At 32.2% G+C, this 23,531-nt stretch overlaps 3 protein-coding genes across 13 annotated transcripts; 2 read left to right on the plus strand and 1 right to left on the minus strand.

The window, feature by feature from the left end:
* The first annotated feature begins 4,416 nt into the window (after positions 1-4,416).
* Positions 4,417-8,192, plus strand: LOC113861684 (G patch domain-containing protein 8). Of its 2 annotated transcripts, XM_027494664.1 has the most exons (8): positions 4,417-4,563; positions 5,081-5,160; positions 5,379-5,574; positions 6,377-6,531; positions 6,780-6,923; positions 7,027-7,130; positions 7,284-7,437; positions 7,770-8,192. In XM_027494664.1, exons 2-8 carry the CDS (start codon positions 5,089-5,091, stop codon positions 7,857-7,859), a joined length of 915 nt encoding a protein of 304 aa, XP_027350465.1. In that variant the 5' UTR covers positions 4,417-4,563; positions 5,081-5,088; the 3' UTR covers positions 7,860-8,192. The 2 variants fall into 2 exon arrangements, 1 of the variants encoding a protein (XP_027350465.1); XR_003504298.1 differs by having other exon boundaries at positions 4,473-4,563; positions 6,377-6,923; positions 7,770-8,180.
* Positions 8,193-8,921: 729 nt separating this feature from the next.
* Positions 8,922-14,041, minus strand: LOC113863847 (aspartic proteinase-like). Of its 7 annotated transcripts, none has more exons than XM_027497600.1 (15): positions 13,854-14,030; positions 13,078-13,139; positions 12,630-12,999; positions 12,485-12,545; positions 12,255-12,349; positions 12,053-12,165; positions 11,772-11,940; positions 11,635-11,674; positions 11,311-11,375; positions 11,121-11,234; positions 10,938-11,002; positions 10,196-10,349; positions 9,972-10,091; positions 9,620-9,708; positions 9,070-9,479 (listed from the first exon to the last, which is right to left on the minus strand). In XM_027497600.1, the coding sequence occupies exons 3-15, from the start codon at positions 12,984-12,986 to the stop codon at positions 9,395-9,397; spliced, it is 1,527 nt and encodes a 508-aa protein (XP_027353401.1). In that variant the 5' UTR covers positions 12,987-12,999; positions 13,078-13,139; positions 13,854-14,030; the 3' UTR covers positions 9,070-9,394. The 7 variants fall into 7 exon arrangements, with proteins under 7 accessions (XP_027353396.1, XP_027353400.1, XP_027353395.1 ...); XM_027497596.1 differs by having other exon boundaries at positions 12,630-13,003; XM_027497595.1 differs by lacking the exon at positions 13,078-13,139 and having other exon boundaries at positions 8,922-9,479; positions 12,630-13,003; positions 13,854-14,041.
* Positions 14,042-19,070: 5,029 nt separating this feature from the next.
* On the plus strand, positions 19,071-22,113 carry LOC113862943 (probable L-cysteine desulfhydrase, chloroplastic). 4 transcript variants are annotated; one of them, XM_027496259.1, is made up of 2 exons: positions 19,071-20,572; positions 21,798-22,057. In XM_027496259.1, the coding sequence occupies exon 1, from the start codon at positions 19,204-19,206 to the stop codon at positions 20,542-20,544; it is 1,341 nt and encodes a 446-aa protein (XP_027352060.1). In that variant the 5' UTR covers positions 19,071-19,203; the 3' UTR covers positions 20,545-20,572; positions 21,798-22,057. The 4 variants fall into 4 exon arrangements, 3 of the variants coding, with proteins under 3 accessions (XP_027352060.1, XP_027352059.1, XP_027352061.1); XM_027496258.1 differs by having other exon boundaries at positions 19,074-20,548; positions 21,798-22,113; XM_027496260.1 differs by having other exon boundaries at positions 19,074-20,548; positions 20,777-22,062.
* Positions 22,114-23,531: the final 1,418 nt, after the last annotated feature.

Here is a 23,531-nt window from a genome sequence, read left to right on the forward strand (position 1 = left end):
ATAAGTACTATAGTTTTCTAAACATGTGTTTTAGTTAAACAATAATTTTAAAAACATAATTAACTTAACGGGCGTCAAAATATTGGTCGATTTTACTTCTAGTGATGCCACTATATTTTAATACATGTAATTAATATTAATCCTAGAAAGAAAAACAATTTTTTTATTTAACAAAATACACAGCATTAACAGAATTTTTCTTCTTCTCCTTTTCTCTTCGTCAAATTTCATGGTTTAATTTATAATCTTTTTTACTTTAGTAATTATGTGAATTCCAAACAATTAGAAGAGAAAAAAAAAGAAGACTCCTTTCCAGGATAACAAAAAAATTGTAATATGTTTTTTTTTCCTTTCTACTCTACCTTTTTTAAACTTGTATTATAAATTGCTCCATTATTCCAACCAAATATCATATATAATTATTTTTATTATACATTTTAAAAATATATTCTAAAAATCAAAAGAGACAAATTTTTATTGTCTTATTTCGACGTTGAAGAAACATTTTTCTGTTATAAATCAATCGACATTGTATTCCAGTCAAACCAATCAAGGTAGTCTTTAGTCACAAAAAATGCTGGTGAATATGATGTCCCAATCGTCATATCATGGAAGCAAAAAAGGAATCCATTCGGAATTGTCCATTAACATCAAACCACTGTCACATATTTGCTAAACAAAAGATCACACGTAGTCATGAAAATGGTGAAGCGCCATAGCTCACTGATTAATTCTCGTTATTAAAGTCGTCAACAAAAATGAGTAAATGGAAAAAATTTATTATACAAGAAAAAGAAGTGATAAATGCGATAGATAATATAATATAACAGTTAAAAAAATATAAAAAAGTGAGAGATGTTGAATAACACTGTTTAAGTGCCTATGAATCATAGTTGTAACTTATTATTGAATATTTTCTCCAATTACTCAGCCATGTTCTTTATAATTGGAAGAAATATTAATACTTGCAAATCAACTTCAACATTTGACTTCAACATTCTCATATGTTTGCACTTGGAAACTTATAGCAGCTCCTCCAGCACTGAGCTCAAACTGATGAAAAGATGTAATGTATAATTAATGACACTCAAGAACTGTGAAAGACTACATGCGCTAGAAAAAATGCTCTGCTTCAACAACTAAGACAAAAAATTAGAAATAACAAAGTTATTCTCATATTAAATATTATTTATTAAATGTGCTTCACAATTACATGTAATGAACAATATCTAAAGACAAATACAATAAAGGGTACAATAAAAAAATTCATATGAAAATTTTTTCTAGTGCTGGGATTGAGCTTGACAGTGAATTTCAGACTCTGAAATGCGCTTCTTGTATTGAGCAATGTAAGCTGTAGCCCTGATGTCAATGACAGGATCAGCTACCCCCCAACGACCTTTGTCCTCATCACTAGGCCACACTTTGGTACCAAGCTTTGGTCCTTCTTCATAGTTGTTGTAGTTACCTCCCCCTCTTTGCTTGTTGTTAGATTTGAAAATGCTGAAAACAGAAAAAAAAGATGAAGACTTCCTTTGCCTGTTTTTGCCACCCATGATCGTTGGCTATGAATATGAAAGACACAAGTGGTGGCTCTTTTAGTGACTTGGAAGAGGAAGGAACTTGAAGTAGTTTAGTTGTGTTGTGTTACATTTTGCATGCTAGGGGTCTCAATTTATAGTGCAAGTTAGGCCACCTTTGTTAAACTGAGACAAAGGTGGAGAATCTGATTCAAACCACTGCTATGATCAATATTCATGGTCCAAAAAGCTGACATGGAACAATAAACACTATTCCAACTTTTGTTGAAGGCACATTTCTGTGGTCCGCTAGTTTTACTCAGTCATAGGCTTCATCTTGGCTGTCTCCGTTCGATGATGAAAATTTGACAATTGTTGGGCTTCCATTTGCCACTTACTGTTTTCTTTCTTTGTAAGAAACATTTTTTATTTTTGTTTATATGCATCACTCTATGTTCTCTAATTTGCCATTTGGGCATTGACAGCTATTGAAAATGTGTCACTGTCTTAACTAGGTTTGCCAAAGCAAATGGATTGCGATAATACTAACTTTAACAAACCTATAAATTCTGCAAGATCTAGAGCAATTTATCAATTTGTAAGATTGATTTAACCAGACATTGATTTTAATTATAAACTAAGAAGCACAATTCCACTATCAGATGTGACAGCGCATAATATACAATTGTTATGTTAAAAAAGTTTGCTTATTTTGTACAAATGACATGAACTGTGGAACGCGTTGTTTAAGTAAGTTACCTACCAGCTTGCATTAATATAATGCCAGATCAACCGTAGCTTTAGTGTGTAGAATAATAAGAGCAAGTAATAATAATCGTTATTAAGTGAAAATTGAAGACAGATAGTCATAAATAGCTTTATTAATTTGGTTCATGCATAATATAGGAGCGTAAGGTTCAAGTGTTTCTGAAATTTTTTAAAACAAAAGGAGCGTTTAGGTGCTTCTAAATAAAGTTGATTCTCTATTTCTATTAAGCTTTCCCCATGAACCGTAGAAAGCACTAAGTGGCTTTGAACTGGTGGCACCCAGCTACGACCACAAGAGAAAGGTTCACGCTGATGAGAACCCAATTGAAAAAACCACCATTACAAGTTTTAACATACAGAGTATTAATCCCAAAATATCAAAGATTAACATTAAACATGGATATTGCTGTTGCGGGGAAATGAACTCTTCACTATTCTCCGTCGTTGCCTAATCACATGCAAGTTGTCGACTTATTGTGGAATCTTCAAAATATCTCCACTAAAATATTTGTAAGGACGAGCTTTTGGCATACCCAAATTGTACTCTTAGACAAAAAACCCTTTATTCCTTCTTTTTCATTACAACTACTGTTTTAAGTCCTTAATGATGTTTCCTAGCTGTAATCACATCTAAGCTTTTCAAAATTATGCTGAACTGAAGAATAATTCCAGTTCTGTGTATTAATATTTGAACTACAAGCTTGGTATATGCAATTATAAAACATTTATATTGATGGGTTTGGTTTTGATTAATGATTAATGTGATTTTTTTTTCATTTTATCATTCAATTGTATGTTATTACGTGATCAAATGTATAGATGATAGTGAAGAAAATTATACTTGATCGCAATTAAATTAAATACAATAATGAACAATCCCTTTTAATTTTGGACTATAAGTGCCATACTCATGAATTGACTTGGGTGGAATCTACGTACACATGACGAATACGGTTATGTTGCTTAAATGCTAGAAGCCAATGGTGAAAGCAAGAAAAGATGGACATCTTCGTAATATTCTGAGAAGAATTACCTTCTACCCATCATGGAAAGGCAATAAAATTATGCCCTTTTCTTTCCTAGGTTTTTATGCATAAATTCTATTTTGCTTGACTATGCATGGAAAAGGAAACAATACAAAATGGGAACCCGTGTATTATACGGTCTGTGACTTTATATAAAGCATGCTATTTATTATTTAACATTTTATCGTGATATGAACATGATCTTTATTCAATAAAATTTCAATTATATATAATTATACTTCCATAAAAAATGTTATATAATTGTTCAGAGATCTATTGAGATAGCGTGACAACTTCATTTTTAGTTTTAAAAAATGATATTTTTTTTAAACATAATTTTGATGTATTCCTAATATAATCTTTTATACCCATATCAAATACTGTCTACTATATTATTTAATGCTTTTAATTGTTTGCATAGATATGTGTATTAAGTAGTATAATATCATATTGTCGAATATTAATCCACCTCTATAATATAAACACGAGTCTTTATTATTGAGAAGATAATTCTTAGAGTTATTATTTTTCTTATTAGGCTATATGGCTTCTCTGTATTAACTATTTTTTTTATTTTATATTTCTCTTAGATATCATTGTGTAAACTTAGTTAATTTTAAACTGAATTGTAAATTTTAAATCTTGACACATCATACCAAATTAATAAGCATAGAAAGATCATGTTTTTTATTATCCTAATTTATAGTTTTTCCTCAATTTTTAAAGATTTATCTCTTTCACTTAATCGTATCTAATAAAAAAAAATCTAGTTATTTTGAAAATGTATCTTAAAAAATATATATTATTTTACCTTTACTTAAAATTATATTTTTATTTTAAATTTATCAGTGTTTATGTAATTGCAAAAAACTAACTGTTATAAAAAAAATTACATATATACATATATTGGGTCGATCAATCACTGAGATCGAAACTATTTTTTTATTTCGGTTCAGTAGAATTAATGCATTGGCCCAAACTAGAAAACTGATTTTAAGGCCCACTTATTAAAACCAACCCAATAATCAATCAATATCCACCGCTCCTTTATTTATTTATTTTTTCCCGTCTTTCTATTTTATTTTCTTTTAATTTTAAAATATCATAATTTTACGTCGTGGCATTGATCTAATTATTATCACATTCACATCTGAATATCTCGCACTGAAGACCGTGTTGAAAAGTGAAATCTAACAAGACGAGATCAAAGCAGCGTTGTTTTGCCAGAATTTTTACCATCCATCATCAAGGTTCTTCCCTTTCTCGGACTATTATCGTTCCTAGTATTGATTTTATTAAGCTAGGGTTTCCTAGATCTGATTCAGTTTTTTCCCCAGGATTCTCTTTATTGTGTTTTAGTTAAATTTCAAAAGGGTAGTAGAAAAATCGTCTCTTTTGGAAAGGGGATTGGTACTAGCTTGGCTAGTTGAATTTTATGTCGTATTGACCTTTTTTCCTTTGGCAAATTTGATTTAGGTTACAGAGTTTGTGTTTTCAGATGTTTTAATACAAGTGCTGTGAACGAGTTGGGTGTCATCTGTTTAATACAAGCTTGGCTTATATATTTATCTGTTTAATTTTGTTTTCATCAGAGTATATATGTATTTCTTGTAAAATTTACCCTGTATATGTATCAATCAATATTAGATTCATGATATATGCACTTCTTTTCGCTCATATTTTTGGTACCTGTATCTGGAAAGTAATGCATCCACTCTGTCGATGCTTATATCTTTACACCTTATGCATGCTTCTTGTATTGAGTAGATACCAAAATGGACTATCGATGGACCAATGGTAGGCAGGAAATTGGTGGCCGTGACAGGAGACAACCTAAAAGGGAACAGGTAATAGGCATATTTTTCCCCAGTTGAGTCCTTTTTTCTGATTTTCTCTTGAAGATGTAGAGTTTTGTATGTGTGCGTTTGTGTGGGTGTTATTTTTATTATTACTGGTTGAAGCCTTTAAAAAGTTTAACTTTAATGATAATGTGTGTCTTTAAGGCATTTTAGATGCACAATTATTACTGTAAGTCCCATTTTATTAACATTATTTAGTTTTTCAGGCATATCAGGACTCCCTTATTGATGATTTGTCAGATGATTTTCGTTTGCCAATTAACCACAGGCCAACCGAAAATGTTGATCTGGACAATGTAGAGCAAGCGTCTCTGGACACACAGCTAGCATCATCTAATATTGGCTTTAAGCTTCTGCAAAAGATGGGATGGAAAGGAAAGGGTCTTGGGAAGGATGAACAAGGTTAGTAGCTTTCTTCATTATTTTTCAATTTGTTTATTTGAATGAAGATTCACAAAATGCATTTAGTTTGTGCCAGCTGCATGGGTTGCCTTTGCCCTTACACTCATCTTGAGTATCTCCTCTTCCTCTTGTGCTCCTCTCTTTTGTACCTCTGTATTGTTGCTACAACCTGCCGTTGTTTAACTTTTGCTTTCTTTCTCTACTTCTTCATTCTTATGCTGTGGGTGGGAGGAAAAAGATACCTTTAGTTTAACTTCTACCTTTGTTTAACTTCTTCTTGTCTAGCATGATTTCAATCCCATTGATGTTGCTGATTAACTGGCAGAATTTTTTCTTAATCATTGATTGCTGTGACATCTTATACCTTGGAAACTTACAAAACTTCTGCTTCAAAGCTTGGTGTTTTTGGTGTTTAGAGCAGCCTCATTTCATAGATCAATACCCAGTAGTTCTTTGTTAGCCTGGCCAAGATTATTGTAGTTTTTGTCTTTTTATTATGATCTTTCCAAACTTGACCTTTGGCACCCTAGTTTAGCAGAAACCCTTTTTTGCTTTTTGAATAAAGTTGTAATTTCCCTAGTTCTGTGCTTGATTGCTTCATTTATTGAATCACCTGTGTATTTGCACTTACCTCATTGAAGCTGGCATTTTGGTAACAAGTTCATTTTTCACTTCCTTTCTTTCAGTATTAATATATTCCTAAATGAACAATGCTTTAACTGAAAGCGATTTGATTTCAGTGTTGTCCTTGATTTTAAATGCTTTATCTTGGTTTTCCAAATTGACTTGGGCTTGTGTGCAGGAATCATTGAGCCAATAAAATCTGGGATCAGAGATCCAAGGCTGGGGGTTGGTAAACAAGAAGAAGATGATTTTTTCACTGCAGAAGAAAATATCCAGCGGAAAAAACTTGATGTTGAGTTGGAGGAGACAGAGGAACACATGAAAAAGCGGGAGGTATGATTTATAATTCATTTATAGCTGCTCTTAGTGCAAAGACCATATAGTAGTCTTGAGGTTGATGTTTACATTTTCTCAAACCTGCACCTCATAGCAGAAGGCAGCATATAGCATATATGCCTGTCTTTTGACCGGATTGGTATATCATAAGGAACCATCAACTTTGGAAGGTCTTGAGAATTTCCTGCAGTTTTTATTACCTGGTGGCTTCTTCTGCCTGCTTCGTGCACATTATGAAAATTCAGGTGTTAGCTGAACGTGAGCAAAAAATTCAAACTGAAGTGAAAGAAATCCGAAAGGTGTTTTACTGTGATCTCTGCAACAAGCAATACAAATTGGCGATGGAATTTGAAGCACACTTGAGCTCTTATGATCATAATCACCGAAAGGTAGACAGTTAACTAAATACTAACTTGCTTTTGTTTTTGTTGACTTGATTCCCAAATTGTTTCTAATGACTCTCCTAACGCAAAATTCCTGATGTAAAAACAGCGCTTCAAACAAATGAAGGAGATGCACGGTAGTAGTAGCCGGGATGATAGGCAAAAGCGAGAACAGCAGCGGCAAGAGAGAGAAATGGCAAAGTTTGCTCAAATGTAATTATCTGCTGGTGTATCAATATTTTTTTATTCTCCTCTCCCTTTATTGTTTTGGCTATGGTTGGGTGGTTGGCCAAGAAATCAATGTTTTAATTCTTACTGACTTATTTGCGTGTTGTCTTGGTTTTTGGCTTCCTTAATATCAATCAGTGCTGATGCTCAAAAGCAGCAGCGGCTTCAACTGCAACACGAGTCTGGATCGGCACCAGTTTCTGCCGAAACTAGAACTGCTACTGCACTTACAGATCAGGAGCAGCGAAATACTTTGAAGTTTGGGTTTTCTTCTAAAGGCAATGCTTCTAAGGTATGTCCATCCAGTATAAAGGGTTTGAAAAGAAGCTAATCACTGTCAATAGTGCTTAAGAGTTCAGAATGCTTTGGCTTTTATGTATTCCCATAGTCCAGGTCTTCATGATTTGTTCCAAGTCAAGTCTTAGCAGTTTCAACTCTGCTGATATAGTGTTGCTTTTGCATTCTTACAAAGTTCATGTTTATGCATAAAATATTTTTTCAGCACTCCAATGCACTTTATGTGAGGAGTTATTTTTCAATTTTGATGGAATGGAGGTTGTGAATTTATCCAATCAGACCATTTATATGCTAACACTATTTTCCCTTTCCCGCAATTTCTTGCAGAACACGATTGGTGCCAAGAAGCAAAATGTTGCAAAGAAGCAAAATGTTTCGGTGTCCTCCATATTTAGTAATGATAGTGATGAAGAATAGCTGAACATTACTCTTGCAGCAACATATGAACATTATCTCCTGGGTGTTTTGGTTTGCATTAGATGTTTTATTTATTTGTCACCATGGTCAGTTTAAGGAGACAAAAAATACATTTGGGATTCCGTGATGATTTGGAGAGTTTGGTAGACTATAAATATTGCTTATGTGACATTGTTATGTTTGCAAGGATGATCTTGACTTGAGTGCCATGGTTAACATCGTTAGTTCCATCAATATTTGAATTACAAAGGCTAGCCAATGCCTAACGACATAGATGTGTAATTTCTAATATATTGCAGATCAGCTTTAACTAGGTTCACCTCACCATTATGCTCATATTACTGATGGCAAAGAACACAATGTAAAACCTCGATGTAAAGCGTTTGCGCGTTAATATAATACCTACGGAGACTTCAAGGAACTGATTTTTTCGTCTAGTGTTTTTATCATAAGATTCAGAAAAAATCTTATTCCAAAATAGTTGAGTTTAAAAAACCGGCTGAAAATTTTACTGAAGGTGAAGCAATTTTGAACCCTCGGTTTATCCTATTGGAGGTATATAAAAGATAATTTAGGTATAACTTAACAGCTGTTTTAAGGGTTATTTTAAATTAAAATTATGGGTTTTCAATTTGTGATATCATCAAATGTTTAATTATTAAGATGAAGTTCTAATTTGAGTTGAAAAATAGTATAAAGAATGAAGACAGAGCTCCAGTTTACGTCGAAATTAGATGATCCAGATTCGTTTTTCACTTTTCCTTCTCCTTCCGGCTCTCTCAGCTCTTCCCTCTCGTTCCCTTACAACTCAATTTTTTTTTAAAAAAAATTATACCGTCTAGTTCTTGCAATAACGAATTCGGATTCATAAAGAATATCTAAAGAATTGTATTATAATTTGTCCAAATATTCTATAGATCTATCATTTCTCTTCTCTTATAACAAAGAGTAACGTTAGCATTAAACTTTCTAATATACTATTTGTTATACACACTTCATTTATTTGTTAAAATTTATTAAAAACTATAAAAATTATATAAGATTTCATTCTTTCTTATTCTTAAACTAGTATTTTTCTCTCATATATTTTAAATTACTAATAAATTTTAACTAATAACAAAAAGTGTATTAAAACAAGTGTATTATTAAGCCAAATCCTTTTTGACCAATTTGTCGTCGATTTAACCTTTCCATTTCTGCTGCTGTTTCCATCGGCAGATCACAGAGTTCTACCACTCATCCATTGCAGACTACAGAAAGCAGGTTAAGGTTCCGCATCAGTATAACACACGACTATCCTAATTTTGAAAGAGAAAGAGTGCATAATATTCTACCCAACACGGAATGAAATGAAAATGGTTCTTTGAAAGCACATAATTTTTCCAAGTGGGCATTTTCTAGTCTTAAATAGATAAATACATTTGCAATTCCATAAAGTGAATCTAAGCTACAATAGTGGTCACAACAACAGCTTATTTATGATACACGTAGAAAGTAATTAAAATATTCCCAGAGATAATCCTTCAGAAGTGTAATTAGACAGCTTCAGCGAAACCAACTTGGAGATTTCCGTAGTCAAAGATGGTGTGATATGCCCTCATGAAAACATCGCCAAGAATCCTGCCAGAGATAGTAGCATCAGAACACGGAACAAAGCTTAGAACATTTGATGTAATTCACTTCATCATGGTTGTTCTGCAGCATTCAAGTGTGTGCATATTTGATTTTGTATTGATAAATAATTTCAAAAGGTAACATACCATAGTGGACCACGTGGAGGAGGAACATCAAAAGCAATAAACCCACTAAGGCACACTTCTGTAATGCCTTCTCCAGTTCTCAAAATATACTGAAAGCACAAAAGGAATTCTTAGACTCAAAATAAAAACAACTCACAAGTTAGCCTTAATCTATAGATAACAACAACAGCATAATTTGCACTTCAATTTGCTATTCAGTTTTAGTGTGCCCACAACATTTGGAATGTTATTACTGTTGGCTTTTCTTTGAACTTCAATTCCATATTTTGACACTTCAGGTACATTTCTGGAAGTATAATCATCTTAAAGAAGCCACAATGTAATTTAATTTATGGAAAGATCAAAGCCTAACCTGTTCTGGTGTGAGGACAAAAGGTTTATTTCCGATTGTGAATGTAATGTTTGGCATTTTAGAAAGACTACTGCAGCTTATCACTGACTCTCCAGATGGACTTGGTAGGCTCTCACACAGCTGCAACAATCAAAACAAACACTCATCACTACATGTTTAAACTCTAAACCACATGAATATAAACTACTACTTGAGCTTGTGGAGAGGATAATTCAAAGGCTTACTTGATTCACATAGTTGAATACTCTATCCTTTGTTTCCTTTTGTCTTAGTTGATTCTGGATCCAGAGAACAAGCATCTGACAAGAAGAACACAAAGGAGTATCTCTAGCTGTCATCTCACTCTGTTCCTTTTCAGTCACCATTTCAATCCCAGCGCTGCACAGTAATAACATTCAAAGTAATTTAGCAGTCTGTTTCATCCGAAATATTGCAGCATGAATGTGATAAAGAGCTAAACTCTCCCAAGTCCCAATGGCAAAAGAATAAATCAACAAGTTTTTAATTATAAATATAACGGAAGTTCTTTTGAAAAAAATCTCTCTTCTTATTTGCTTATGCTTTGAATTAATACTTCTGTCTGATTTCTGGCTTTCTAACTTTTATAATCAGAAAGAATCATCAAGCATCCACCTATTATCTTCAAATTATTACCCAAACAGTAATCCTATTTAGCAGGAAAGAACAAAAATGAGTACGAAAAGAAAAAAATATATATAACCATGTGCGGTGGGGTCCATGTATAAAGATGTTTTACAGTAGCTACATTACCCACTTCTATATTTTTAAGTTTTAAGCATTCACATTCATTCATATAGCTTTCACAAATTTCTGTTTGTATTAGAGCATTTTCCTCACCCAATTGACTAGCAATGAAACAACTATGGTGAAAAATGCATACATGGAACCAGAAAATGAGACATTAATATATATCAAATGGCCATCAAATAAAGGCCTCTTCCTAACCTCTTAGATTGAACCCTTTTGGCAGAACATAAACCAATTTGTGAACATATTTCATCAGGTTTCACCTGTAGAATAAGATCAAAGTCATTTAGGTCCAAAGAGTGGAAATGCAATCAGGAAAAAGAGCACAAGCCGCAAATGATGTTCAATTCATAACTTAATAGAGAAGGCAGGAGAACCTACCCCTGATACTAAGAGATCCCATATCAACTCTCCATATTGAGAAACGACTTCCTTACATTCTACACTGAGAATTCCTTCAGCTCCAATAGCATGGTTGATTTCAGCCACAACAGGCTGAAATTAACAGTCAACAGAAATTATAAATGAAAATCTATAAGCAAAAAATCTTCAGAATTATGAAAGCACATACAGTTGGACCAGCAAGCAAAGATGTTCCTGAATCCACAATAGCAGCACAGCCACCCTCACAAACCCCTTTAAGAAACATTGATATATATGTCAGAATCAGATGCATTTTGGAATCAAAGCGTATGTAACAAATAAACATGATGAATGTAAAGATAAAATTTGTTGAGACTAGAAATATTTCTTAAAACATATTCTGAAGTATGAGAGAGTGAAAATATTCATTCTAGATTTGCTCCTCATACCGTATTCCAAATCCTCAAGTCACTACTTTATTTTTTAGTGAATTCCCATAATAGAACGTATAGTGGAAGAAGAATAAAGTCACCTGTTGAAAGACCTCCAATGAAAAAATCCCCCATTTCTATCTGAAAAAGAAAATTGTAATGTGTTAAAAATTTTCTGGTCTGAATATTTACATATTTAAAAGGAATTCCAGATCAAACTAAATGTGTTTTTGCTAACCTGCCAGTAACCTTTTCTAGTAACTGGAACATAGGTGTGGTTTCCTTTGAAGTGCTTTGGGTCAGCACCACCAAAAACTAGTTCACCACCCTTTTTCGCATTTGGATTCCCATTGAGCCAAAAAGAGAACACCTTCTCACTGATAAATTTTTGCTCCATCATGTTGTACCTGTGATTTTATGATGGACCAGTAAATTAAAGGCACAAAAAGACTCACAGCACTTCACTCTAACATGGAAATCAGATACAGATGAACCAACAAAAGGCAGGTTGAAACACACCATACTGGCACAGAATTTTCAACTGAGATCTCCTGAAATCCCAGTCCTAGTATTCCATCAAACTTTGCTGACAGAAAGGAAAGACTTCCTTCTCGGGTAGCCTCAATGAAATCCTAAAGTTCACAATAGTAAAAATAAGTATTGCCATCTACAAATATGTACAATCTAAAGTTGAAGTGGAAGCTCATAATAAAGTACTCACCTGGTACTTTACAACTGCATGGCCAACTTTAACATTATCTTGACTGAAGTAACCAGATATTGATCCGGATCCATAGGATATTTTACATGATGTTCCTGATCAACAAGTTGATACGTGTAATTAAACTTACAAACATGGCACATAATATGGTACCCAGATTAAGCAGTTCAATGCATGCATCTATCATAGAACTACAATATTCAACATGAATAATGAGAAACTGGCATTACCATTTTTGGCATATGTTTTGGATTTCTTTGCCTTGTAAAAATTGTGGGTATAGCAGGCAAGCTGCAAGCAAACATTAGTCAATAGGATATGCATATATGTACATACTACATAGTGGTGGAGACATCGAAGTTAAGTTGAACTCACAGAAAAGTAGCACTTCGATGATGGAACCCAGAGGTTGGAACTACCAGTATCAAATATGACAGTAAAGGGCTGTGGAGGTGTGCCAATTCCAATCTCTCCAAAATACTGAGCGTCCAAATAATTCTTCAAAGGTACTATATCTTCATCATTTGACTTACCAATATATTGATCAATTGCACCCATCATTGGTCTTCCTGATCTTAGATCTTCTCTTGCCTTTCTAGCAGCCTTAATACTGTTAAGATCTAGAGGTCTCTTCTTCAAACCAATTTTCATAATTCCGAAAGAGAAAGAAGGAAGAAGGGAACATGTTAAAGCCCATAAACAGAAAGCCACCACTACCTGCCGTTGCCCCATGGTCAAGTTAAATCTGTCTGACAAGGTAATCCCAAAGTAAGTTCAGCTGTATACACTCCTAATTTTACACACAACTCAGCAGGTAAGTAACCATGGAACAAGTAAGGAATATAGACAGTTGAGACACCAAGTCCTTGTGGTTTAGTTTCCACACTGCCGGTCTCACAGATAACTATACAATCGGCTGAATAAAAACAAGGTAATATAGAATTCTTTAACTACTCGCCATCATATATCATATTTTTGTCAAGCTTAAACAAGAAAAAATTTGGCTTCCTAATAAGCTAGAGACTATGGTCTTCTAACAGTAAATTTTTCAAACAGAAATTAAAATTATAAAAAAAGATGTATTAAGCTAACATATATCTTTTTCCTGTTTAGTCAACGAAGCAGAAAGGAAATGCTATTATTAAGATTTTCATCACAAGGCTCATAACCAACGTTATTTTCAGTTGATTTGTTTCTGCATCCTCAACCCAAGTCATTTATACAGTCGTTTAAGCCATAAATATAAAGGGTATTGAAAAAAAAAGAAGAAACAGAATTAGTTCACTCTACTACTGCAACAATTTCATACAGATCCTTGATACTCATATACCGGATATATGCACAGATCCATCAAAAACAGAAGTTATACGAGAATGGAGCACCAAATACAGACAAAACATGTTTAGACGGATAACTCATAACTGGGTCACCATCCTACAAGTTTCACACAAGATCAAAAGATTGAAAATCAAAACAGAAACAAACCAAGTTAAGTACAAGTCAAACACAGTAAAGATTACTAGAAAAAAGATGTAACAGGATAAGAATCAACTGGTTTGAACACACTAAGATGATCAAATTATTAAAAGTAAAACAAACCTTTCTTAACTTAGTTAAAACTACTACAGAAGGCAGAAGCTGCTGTGAACGCTCCGAAGATGTAATGGTGAGGATAAAGTTGGAAGGAACACACACCCAAATAAGATGGAAGGTCTTCTACTAATAATAGAATGGTTGTTGATCATTCACACCACTAGGCCTAGAACAATATTCTTCTTCTCTCTGGTACCATTTTCAAACTAAATAAAGTGTATTTAATAATAATAATAATAAATAAATAAATAAAATATTTTAAGAATTTAATTTTAGTATATTAACAGTGTAAATATTTTTACACTGTCAATTGATTAGAATATATTACAAATGTAATTTTTATTTTCCTTATATTAAAACTTAATAATTTTTATTGATATATTAATCTATAATTAGATGAAGATGAAAAAAATAAGTTAAATATAAATTAAAAAATATCTGCTTTTACTTTCAAAAAGCTACGCTGCCCTTATCTTGTATCTACCGTTAGTAACTACGACTGTTAGCTTTGACTGTTGGCTCTCGGACACTATTTTTAAGGGGAAAAACGGGTAGTAGTATTGGTTTTTTTTTAGTCAAACATAATTTTGTTTGATAAAACTGAAGAAAAATATTGTTTTATGATTAAAAATTTTACATTAAGTAATTTAAACTATTACTTTAATTATTATTTGGTTTAATTTTAAAAAAAAACAAATAAATATTATTATCTCTTCCGCGGCGTAAAACAATACAAATTGAAGTATTAAAAAAGACAGAATAGATAACATTAGAATTTTTATTTGACGATGACCATTTGACTGAGATGTTACCTAGATTCTTTTTATTGGCAAGCGAAACATGAAGTTGACAAAGGATATTAATTTTAATTTATTTGATTTCAGCATTACGCAACCTAAGTATTCTATATATTTCATTACAAACTTCAACCAAAATAATTCGATGTAAATAATGTGATTAAAGATTCATCCAATTGGAGACGCTGGCGTGTGGGTTCAGACAAATGACAACCAATACAGATAAGGATACAAATACACATAGCCACAATTTTCAAATATATTGATTAAGTTTCAATTGAAACTTATGTCTTGCTACATTTGATACCTCTTGTGATTTCCCATTTTGATTGAAAAAAATAAAATAAACAAATCATATCTCTTAGTTGCTCTCGTTCATTTTTAATCTAAATAACTCATTTCATACACTATTTAAATTATTTTTCCAATTACGTTAACATAAACTTTTATCATATATCCTATCATTTTCATTACCAAACACTACAGTGCTTGCGTTGTGTCTCTGCCAATCCTCCTTATAATGCTTTTTAAAACGTGGAAGCAAAAAGACATTAAATTACACCCTCTAAAAGGAAATTACCTCGAAATTTCCCACAATATTTGTCTGCTTTTCTTTTCCTTTTTCGTTGTTTTGCCTTTTCGGCTGAAAATGATTTTATCCTTTCAAGTGATCCTAAAACAAATTTGAGTGGTTCACTTGTCTTCCCATTATGTCTGGAAATTGAATAGCCAAAGCCAATACCAACTACTTACTATATTGTGGGAATCACATAATGGGCTTCTAGCTCAAATACCCAATCCATAATACTCTTGGCCCTGAAAAGCAATTCCTCCACTGGACCAAACAATAATCTTCCATACTAATCTTGGTTGCCAGTTGAATAGTTGGTAGAGACCCAAAATGTTATTTTTATTTTATATTCTCATAATAATTCCTAGAGATAATATAATTTGAAAATTGAATGAGTAGCTACTGCTGTACGAGAGAAAAATGATAAAGAAAGGTAATAAGGGAAAATGCGTCTACCATTAACCTTGCTTCTATTGGGAGCACATCCATTGTATGTATTTTGGCCATGGTATCATTTTCTTTGAAAGTTTGGAAAGAGAGAGAAAAATATTAACTTTCAACAAATTCTAACATTTTTACATTAATGCACGTCCTCGATTTACAATTCCTGGAGCCTTGGTTGGGTAGCTTGTGAACGAATGTATATATTTGTACACCAGTTTGATCCAGATAAAGCTTTTGTGAGAAGAGCTTTCATTTTCTTTTTTAATATTCTGATCACCCAATTACAGAGTGAAAATGATGTCCGTTGATTTCTTAATTTTTAAAAGTGGGAATGAGTGGAATACGAAGCTGGAGAGCATAAAATTCGTGCTAGTCCATAAAAAAACATGGTGTCATCGACATCCATAATTCCAATCGCAAGCAACTGCCATCCAAAACGAAACAAAAAAAACACAGTAAAAATAATATTTTGGAGACAAAGGGAAATTCTTATCGTTTGCACATTTCTAACCATGAATTAACTCAGAAAGTTATATTGGAGACAAAGCTTAATTATAGTATCATAGTTGTTGTTAGTATTATTTTTTAATTATAATCATATTTTTATTTTAAGTTTTATAATTTCACTCGTTGTCTTTATTGAATTTTTTTTTCTTTATTATTCTAAGTTTTTTTTTGTTCTTCCATTATTACCTTTTTAAAGCATGTTCAGGCATTATTATTAACATTCTACATAAGTTTCCATACTTAATATTCTACATTTCAAAAAATGATATTTCATAAATAAGTTTTCGCATTTTAAAAGTTTTTGTATTTTTCTTATTTTGATGCGGCTCCTCTCATCTTGCTTCATTTTTTGTGTCTTGATGCTCTTCGCAGTGAGACTTCTATGAGTTATTTGTAGATTCTGTTGAACTATTTAGTCCCATGAATATCAAAAAATAAAGATTCAAAATTATTAATGTTTTTTATAAATAAATTTATAGAATTGAAATTTTATGTTTATAAAAATTAATTTATAAAATTATTAGTCCTTTTTTAAAATTAAGGTTCTAGAATTAGGATTATAAATTTTTAAACCTAATATTTATAATTAAAATTTTATACTTTTAAAATTTAATTTTTTTTATATTATTTGCTATTTCTGTAAATAAGTTTTCAAAATTAGAATTTTACACTTTTAGAAAATAACTTTTAGAAATATTAAAGTCTAATTCCTAAAGCTAATTCCTGAAAATGTATAATATTAATTATAGAAGCTTATTTTTAAAATAGATAAATAATTTCAAAATTTATTCTTAAAAATGTTAAAATTTGATTTTACAAACTTATTTGTTTATTTTTTTATCATAAGAAGTATTTAAAAACATTAATAAAGATTCTTAAACAAAAAATTAGATTTATAAAGTAACCTTGAGATAATGGTTTATGCAAGAATGTGCACTGACAATTATGACTTGTAATTGTGGGGTTGAATTTCTAAACAAGTTGCTCATATGCCTACAAGTGGACAAAACTATTAACAAGAGAATCCCAACATAAAGCATGATGTAACCTTGCTCTTTATTTCATCAGTTTTTTAACATCTCTTATATTTTTTTAACAAAATTTCTATTATTTTTAATAAATAAATATACAAATTGTATTATATTTTTATTTAATGATTACAATTATTTATAGATAAAAAAAAATATTACTATGATTTTTGCCAGATTGATACCAGCGGTAAATCGATTGTTTTTACCAGTGAATGAACAGAAATAGTAGAAGAATAACAGATAGTTTGAGTACTTTCTTAAAACTTGGTGCAGTATGATGTAGTGTTCCTAAGAGTGCATGGGAAAATCTAACTTAATTTAGTGTTTATTTATTTATTTTTACACAGAAACTTATATCACATATTCGAGTATAATTTATTTTTTATAATAAACTGAAAAGAATAAATAAGAATTACGGATTATTTTTATAAGTTATCTCAAATTATATCTCTATTATTTAAAAATTTACATTAAAATTAAGAAAGATATTTAAATAGCATTAATCAGCAGAAAAAATATTAGTTGACTCAATTATAAAAAAATAGTTGACTAAAATATTTTTGTTAAAGTACTACTAGTATTAATTAATCTTAATGGACTGTAATTATCGTGTGAAAAGTGTGACCAGAAAAAAAATTATAATAAACAATTGAGTTTTGTTAACCTTCAGAGTTTAAATATTAATGAATGGCCGTACGTGTAAGTATTTTTACAAGTACTATCTTAAAGTATGTTCTGGTCATGGTTGATTTTTGAAAGTCAACTTATTTAATTTATTGTAAATTAAAAAAAAAATATTTTGTGCATTTATAATAATAATAATAATATTATTATTAATTATTATTATTATTATTAAATGTCTCATTAATAATTAAAAAAAATTAAGATCTTGCTGACAACACCAAGTATGAATAGAAATCTAATTTTATTTAATTTTATGATCAGTTCAAATTAATTTTTTAATTATAATATCTGTATTACTTCTAGTTTTTTATTAGGAAACCTGTATTATTAAGTTTAGATATAGAGCGGGCAAATTCTCTCTAAGAGGCTAATTTGGGAATAAAAATATCACTTTTAATTTTTTTTAATTAAACTAAAAAATAATCATAATATTTTTAAGACAATTTTTCTTATTTCTTAACTAGTTAATTAGCATTTGCCTCGTTATATTATAAATTAAAAATATTAATTATTATTTTTAAGATAGTAATTAAAATCTAAAAATAATTTTTATATAAAAACATAATAATATATTTCCTTACAGGATCTTTAATACATTTTCAACTTAAATTTGAATAAAAATTTATTATTTATTAAGTTTTAATTAATATTTTAAATAAATAAAATGACTGTTTTAAACTCAATAAATAAAATTCATTTGAGATTCTAAGTTACGAAACAACGCACACAGTTTTAGAAAGTAAACGATGCACGGCTGTCCATCGTTATCTTCAGGTGTTTTTTTTTTTTTTTTATGATTTTGCTAATTAATGTCTTTGGTTGAAAAATTGAAAGTTGTTTTTTAAACAAATAAATATATTTAACTGCATTAAATTTTTTAACATATTTATAAATTAAAATATTAATGTTAATCTTTACATATTTTTTTAGTTTTTTATAAATTTTTTATTTTTAGTCTTTAATAAATTTTTAGTGATTAAATATATATTTTAATAAAAATTACTTGTAATTTTTGAATTAGTTTCTTCAAAATATTAATTAGCTTTTATCTTTTTTATTCAAAGAATTGTATTTAATATATTTTATTATTAATTTAATTAAAAAATGTTTAAATAAAAATAACAGAAGAGACAACAAAAACTACTGATGAATGATGATACTTAATGGAAGCTTGTTTGTACCAAGTGATATTGATGAGAACATGAGGGGAGGTATTATTTAGGTAACCCCACTTGTCTGTGTTCCCCAAATCTATATTTTTATCATAATTCTCACATGGTGTTCTTCTTTCTCATTCTCAATTCTCAATTCTCATCTCTACAATGGCCTCCACCAACAACCACATCCACCACAACGGCTCCACCGTTTCTCACGTTTCCAAGAAACCTAAGCTCTCCTCCGTCATAACTCCGTCGGAGGTCCAATCAGAGTTCGCTCACCATGACCCCTCCGTCGCACGAATCAACAACGGAAGCTTCGGTTGCTGCCCCGCCTCCGTCATCGCCGCGCAGCAACGGTGGCAACTCGACTACCTCCGTCAACCGGACCACTTCTACTTCAACCAACTCAATACCGGAATCCACCATTCCCGAACCATCATCAAGGACCTCGTCAACGCCGACCACGTCGACGAGATCTCCATAGTCGACAACGCCACTACTGCCGCCGCTATCGTCCTCCAACGCACCGCTTGGGCTTTCCGAGAAGGAACCTTCCAAAACGGCGACGTCGTTCTCATGCTCCACTACGCTTACGGCGCCGTTAAAAAATCTATCGAAGCTTACGTCACGCGCTCCGGAGGTAAGGTCATCGAGGTTCCGCTTCCTTTTCCCGTTAACTCTAACGACGAAATCGTTTCCGAGTTTAGAAAGGCGTTGGAGAGAGGGAAGAGTGAGGGAAAGAGGGTTAGGTTAGCGGTTATCGATCACGTGACTTCCATGCCCTGTGTTGTTATTCCTGTTAAGGAGTTGATTCAGATTTGCAGGGAAGAAGGTGTTGACCAGGTTTTCGTTGATGCTGCGCATTCGATTGGGTGCACTGATGTTGATATGAAAGACATTGGTGCTGATTTCTACACGAGCAATTTGCATAAGTGGTTCTTTTGTCCCCCTTCTATTGCGTTTTTGTATTGTCGCAGGAACCCTAAGTGTTCTGATTTGCATCATCCTGTGGTGTCTCATGAGTATGGTAATGGTTTGGCTGTGGAGAGTGCTTGGATTGGGACCAGGGATTATAGTTCCCAGTTGGTGGTTCCGGAGGTTTTGGATTTCGTTAATCGGTTTGAAGGAGGAATTGAAGGGATCAAGAGGAGGAATCATGATGCTGTTGTGGAGATGGGGGATATGCTGGTGAAAGCGTGGGGGACTCATCTTGGGAGTCCGCCCCATATGTGTGCGAGCATGGTTATGGTTGGTTTGCCTCCTTGTTTGGGGATTGCTAGTGATTCTGATGCTCTCAGGTTGAGGACACATTTGAGGGATGCTTTTGGGGTTGAAGTTCCCATCTATTATCGGGCTCCCAAAGATGGGGAAGTTGGAGTGGTTACTGGATATGCACGAATTTCTTATCAAGTCTACAACAAAGTTGAGGACTATTACAAGTTCAGGGATGCTGTTAACAAGCTCGTCCAAAATGGGTTTACTTGTGCTGGTCTTGCGGATTGAAGAGGTTTGCTCAGACCTTTTTGAAATGGTACTTTGTTTTTATAGTAGATGCTTGTAAATATCAAGTTTGCATTGGGTATGTACCTGTGGTAAAGCTGGTGATTGTGCTTTCATGTCATTCCAAGTCCATTGAAAACGTCATTACAAATACAGGTTTTTGACTTTAGCTGATGCGAAATCTGCTACTCATGTTATTTGACTTATCTAAATGTTTTATTTCTTAACACGGCAGCATCAATGTGGATGCTCCTTTATAAAACGTTGGAAGAGGAACCATGCTGGTATTACAAAAGGAAACATAATATATTTACATTATTTCCCATCAATAATTGGAAATTAGCAAGGATCAAAAAAGGAAATTGTGTTTCTATCCCATGAGAAATTATGTACATCTATTTCCTAATTTGACCTAATTTTTTCTGTCCATCTTGCTTTCTTATTATTTGCATCATACATAAATGATTAACCGTCCATCCTCCCTCTCAAAGAAAAAGAAAAATATTATATGCATCTTGAATTATGACATTCTTATATTTGAATTTTAGGAATTGTTTTCATTACATTCCCTTATTGTTTTTGAATATTGGCAATGACTTTTATTGTGATCTTGCCCTGTTGGTATTATTCGCTTCACTTGTGATTCTTGGCATCTTTTTCTTTGCAAACTGATAACTTTACGATACAGATTTTTTTGTCTTATACTTTTCCATTGAAAACCAATGCTTCTGTAAAATGCTTATCATGGGAACAAGTAAGATTCAACAAAGGGTAAAGTAATATTGCCTTCATAAATTATAAAGATTACTGAAAAATGTTGCAACTCTATGTTTTCATACTTCTAACCATGGGAAAGAGCAAGAAGTTCATTCACGATTGGTGCTACTAGTAAAGTTATATTTGAGGTTTTCATGCATTATATAAGTAGAGGAATGTGAACAGCACATTCTCCAACACATCCCTGTGATTGGTCAATTTTTAAAAACTCAAAATAATTTTTAGTAAGTGATCAATTTAGGGACAACAGCTTCGAATTTTAAAATATTTGACTAATCATAAAGAGTATTTTGCTGCATTTCTCGTGTAAGTGTAGAGGCAAAACATTCTTTTTGAAAATGTTGAAGAGTCAATGCCATCTTTTATTTTTAACCAAACAACACCAGTTTGTTGTTATTTTTAATTGTTTTGTTTTTAATCTTCTAGTTGTGTTATATTTGTTTTCACTCTAACTAGAGCAAAATTCTGTTTATTTGCAGTTGAGAGGTGTCACTGTCGTGTTCTGATGAATAAACGCAATGGCTCTGTGATTGCTTGCAAGCTTGACTAGTTATGATGGTTTCGGTACCATAGACTGCAGGTTTTGCAGAGAAACTACAGCAATTGCTGATATTAGCTTTGCTGAGTTGAATTCCTTAGGAGTAGCTTCAATGTTGTGATATATGGAAATATCCTTGTAAATATAATCATGATTCTCAGATGGTTTAATGCTTTTAACCTACATTATGCCAATTGAAGTTAAACTTATTCTAGCTTTTGTAAGAAGTTTCATAACCTAAGTGAGAAAACGTTTTCTTTAACTAATAACTTACAAAAACATCGCATTGTTTTTTTTTTACATTGTATCATGCTTTTAAAAAATTGTACAAGAAATTTTGAAAAAAATGAAATTTTTTTCTGGTAAATCTTCTCATTAATCTAGGACTATTTTTAAATTGTGTTGTGTTATTACTAATTTAATATTCAAATACCTTTCTGGGGATGCTTAGTTTTTACTAAAACAGCCTAGTTGGTTGATTTTCTTATCAATCATGTCTTCCCTTTTGAATATCCCTCAGCCACAAAGTCGTATAACCATAGAACACCAACTCCATATGTGTAGGTCTCCCGTACCACAGCCACTCGCACAGATGCCAAACACACCCTGCTCCCTGTTCCTACAAGAAAAGTCAACTGGAAGCCTTGTTGATAGTTATCGTAGCACCCTTTCTGTCGTAAACCTGACCTGCACCCAAAATGATTGTGGCTTATGTTACGGAGGGATTTTATCTTGGTTTGTTGATTGTACTGTGTACTGTTCCTATGGGTTATTTTTTATGTTGCAAGGCGTATATGGGGGGAAATGTCTAAGTTTCAGTGACCTATAACTATAGGGGTGGATTCTATTTGGTTGACGGGGAATCGATTGGCTTTATCCTGGATTAAGCTTCATTGAAGTCGGTTTCCGGCTCTCTATCTGAGAGTTTTGGTTAATTTATTTACACCCACCCCTCAGTTAAGATATGGGTGTTTAAATACTCATTGGTGTCCATTATCCACACTCTTGTTAGTGTGTTATTTCATATTTTAATTATAAAGATGAAGTTGTCAGACAGCAAATTAGCGATGCTCTTTGACTAGCAAACTCAAAGAACGACTTTGCAACAGTATTGTAGCACAACACAACTGTGAAGAGGAAGATGTTAGACAAGTGTGAGTTGAGATTTAAAATATCTGATCTAAACTCATTTCTATAAAATTTTGCAGGGTAAAATACTCGTATTTGAACTCAAGATTTATTTAGTGGATAATTTTTTTAATCATTCAGTGGTCCTTTTTGTGGTTATTCATGAGCTTGCATTTAATTGATCACTATTGACGATGGCGTCGTGGAATGTGGGGTCTGCAGGCCTTGAGGTAATGATCCGGATTGTCTTCACTTCAGGCTGAACTGAACCTAAAGTTTATTTTTTGCTTTAAGTGAAAAAATTTGCTTAAACACAAATGAGTTATTTTTACTTAAAATTATGACAAAATGGCTTGAGTTAATTTTCAAAAAACAAATAGCTTAAGTGAAAATAATAGGCTTAAGCGAAAAATAGACAAAGAGCTTTAATTTTTATTCAATATTCTCTTCTCTTTCTCTCTAAACTTAACATTTTTTTTTCAACCTTCATATTCAATCATTTTTAATCTCTATATTCAGCTTTCTTTCTTTTATACCTAAATCTTCT

Source organism: Abrus precatorius, unplaced genomic scaffold (genome assembly GCF_003935025.1).
Source record: "Abrus precatorius isolate BTA unplaced genomic scaffold, Abrus_2018 Scaffold3, whole genome shotgun sequence".
NCBI lineage: Eukaryota > Viridiplantae > Streptophyta > Magnoliopsida > Fabales > Fabaceae > Abrus > Abrus precatorius.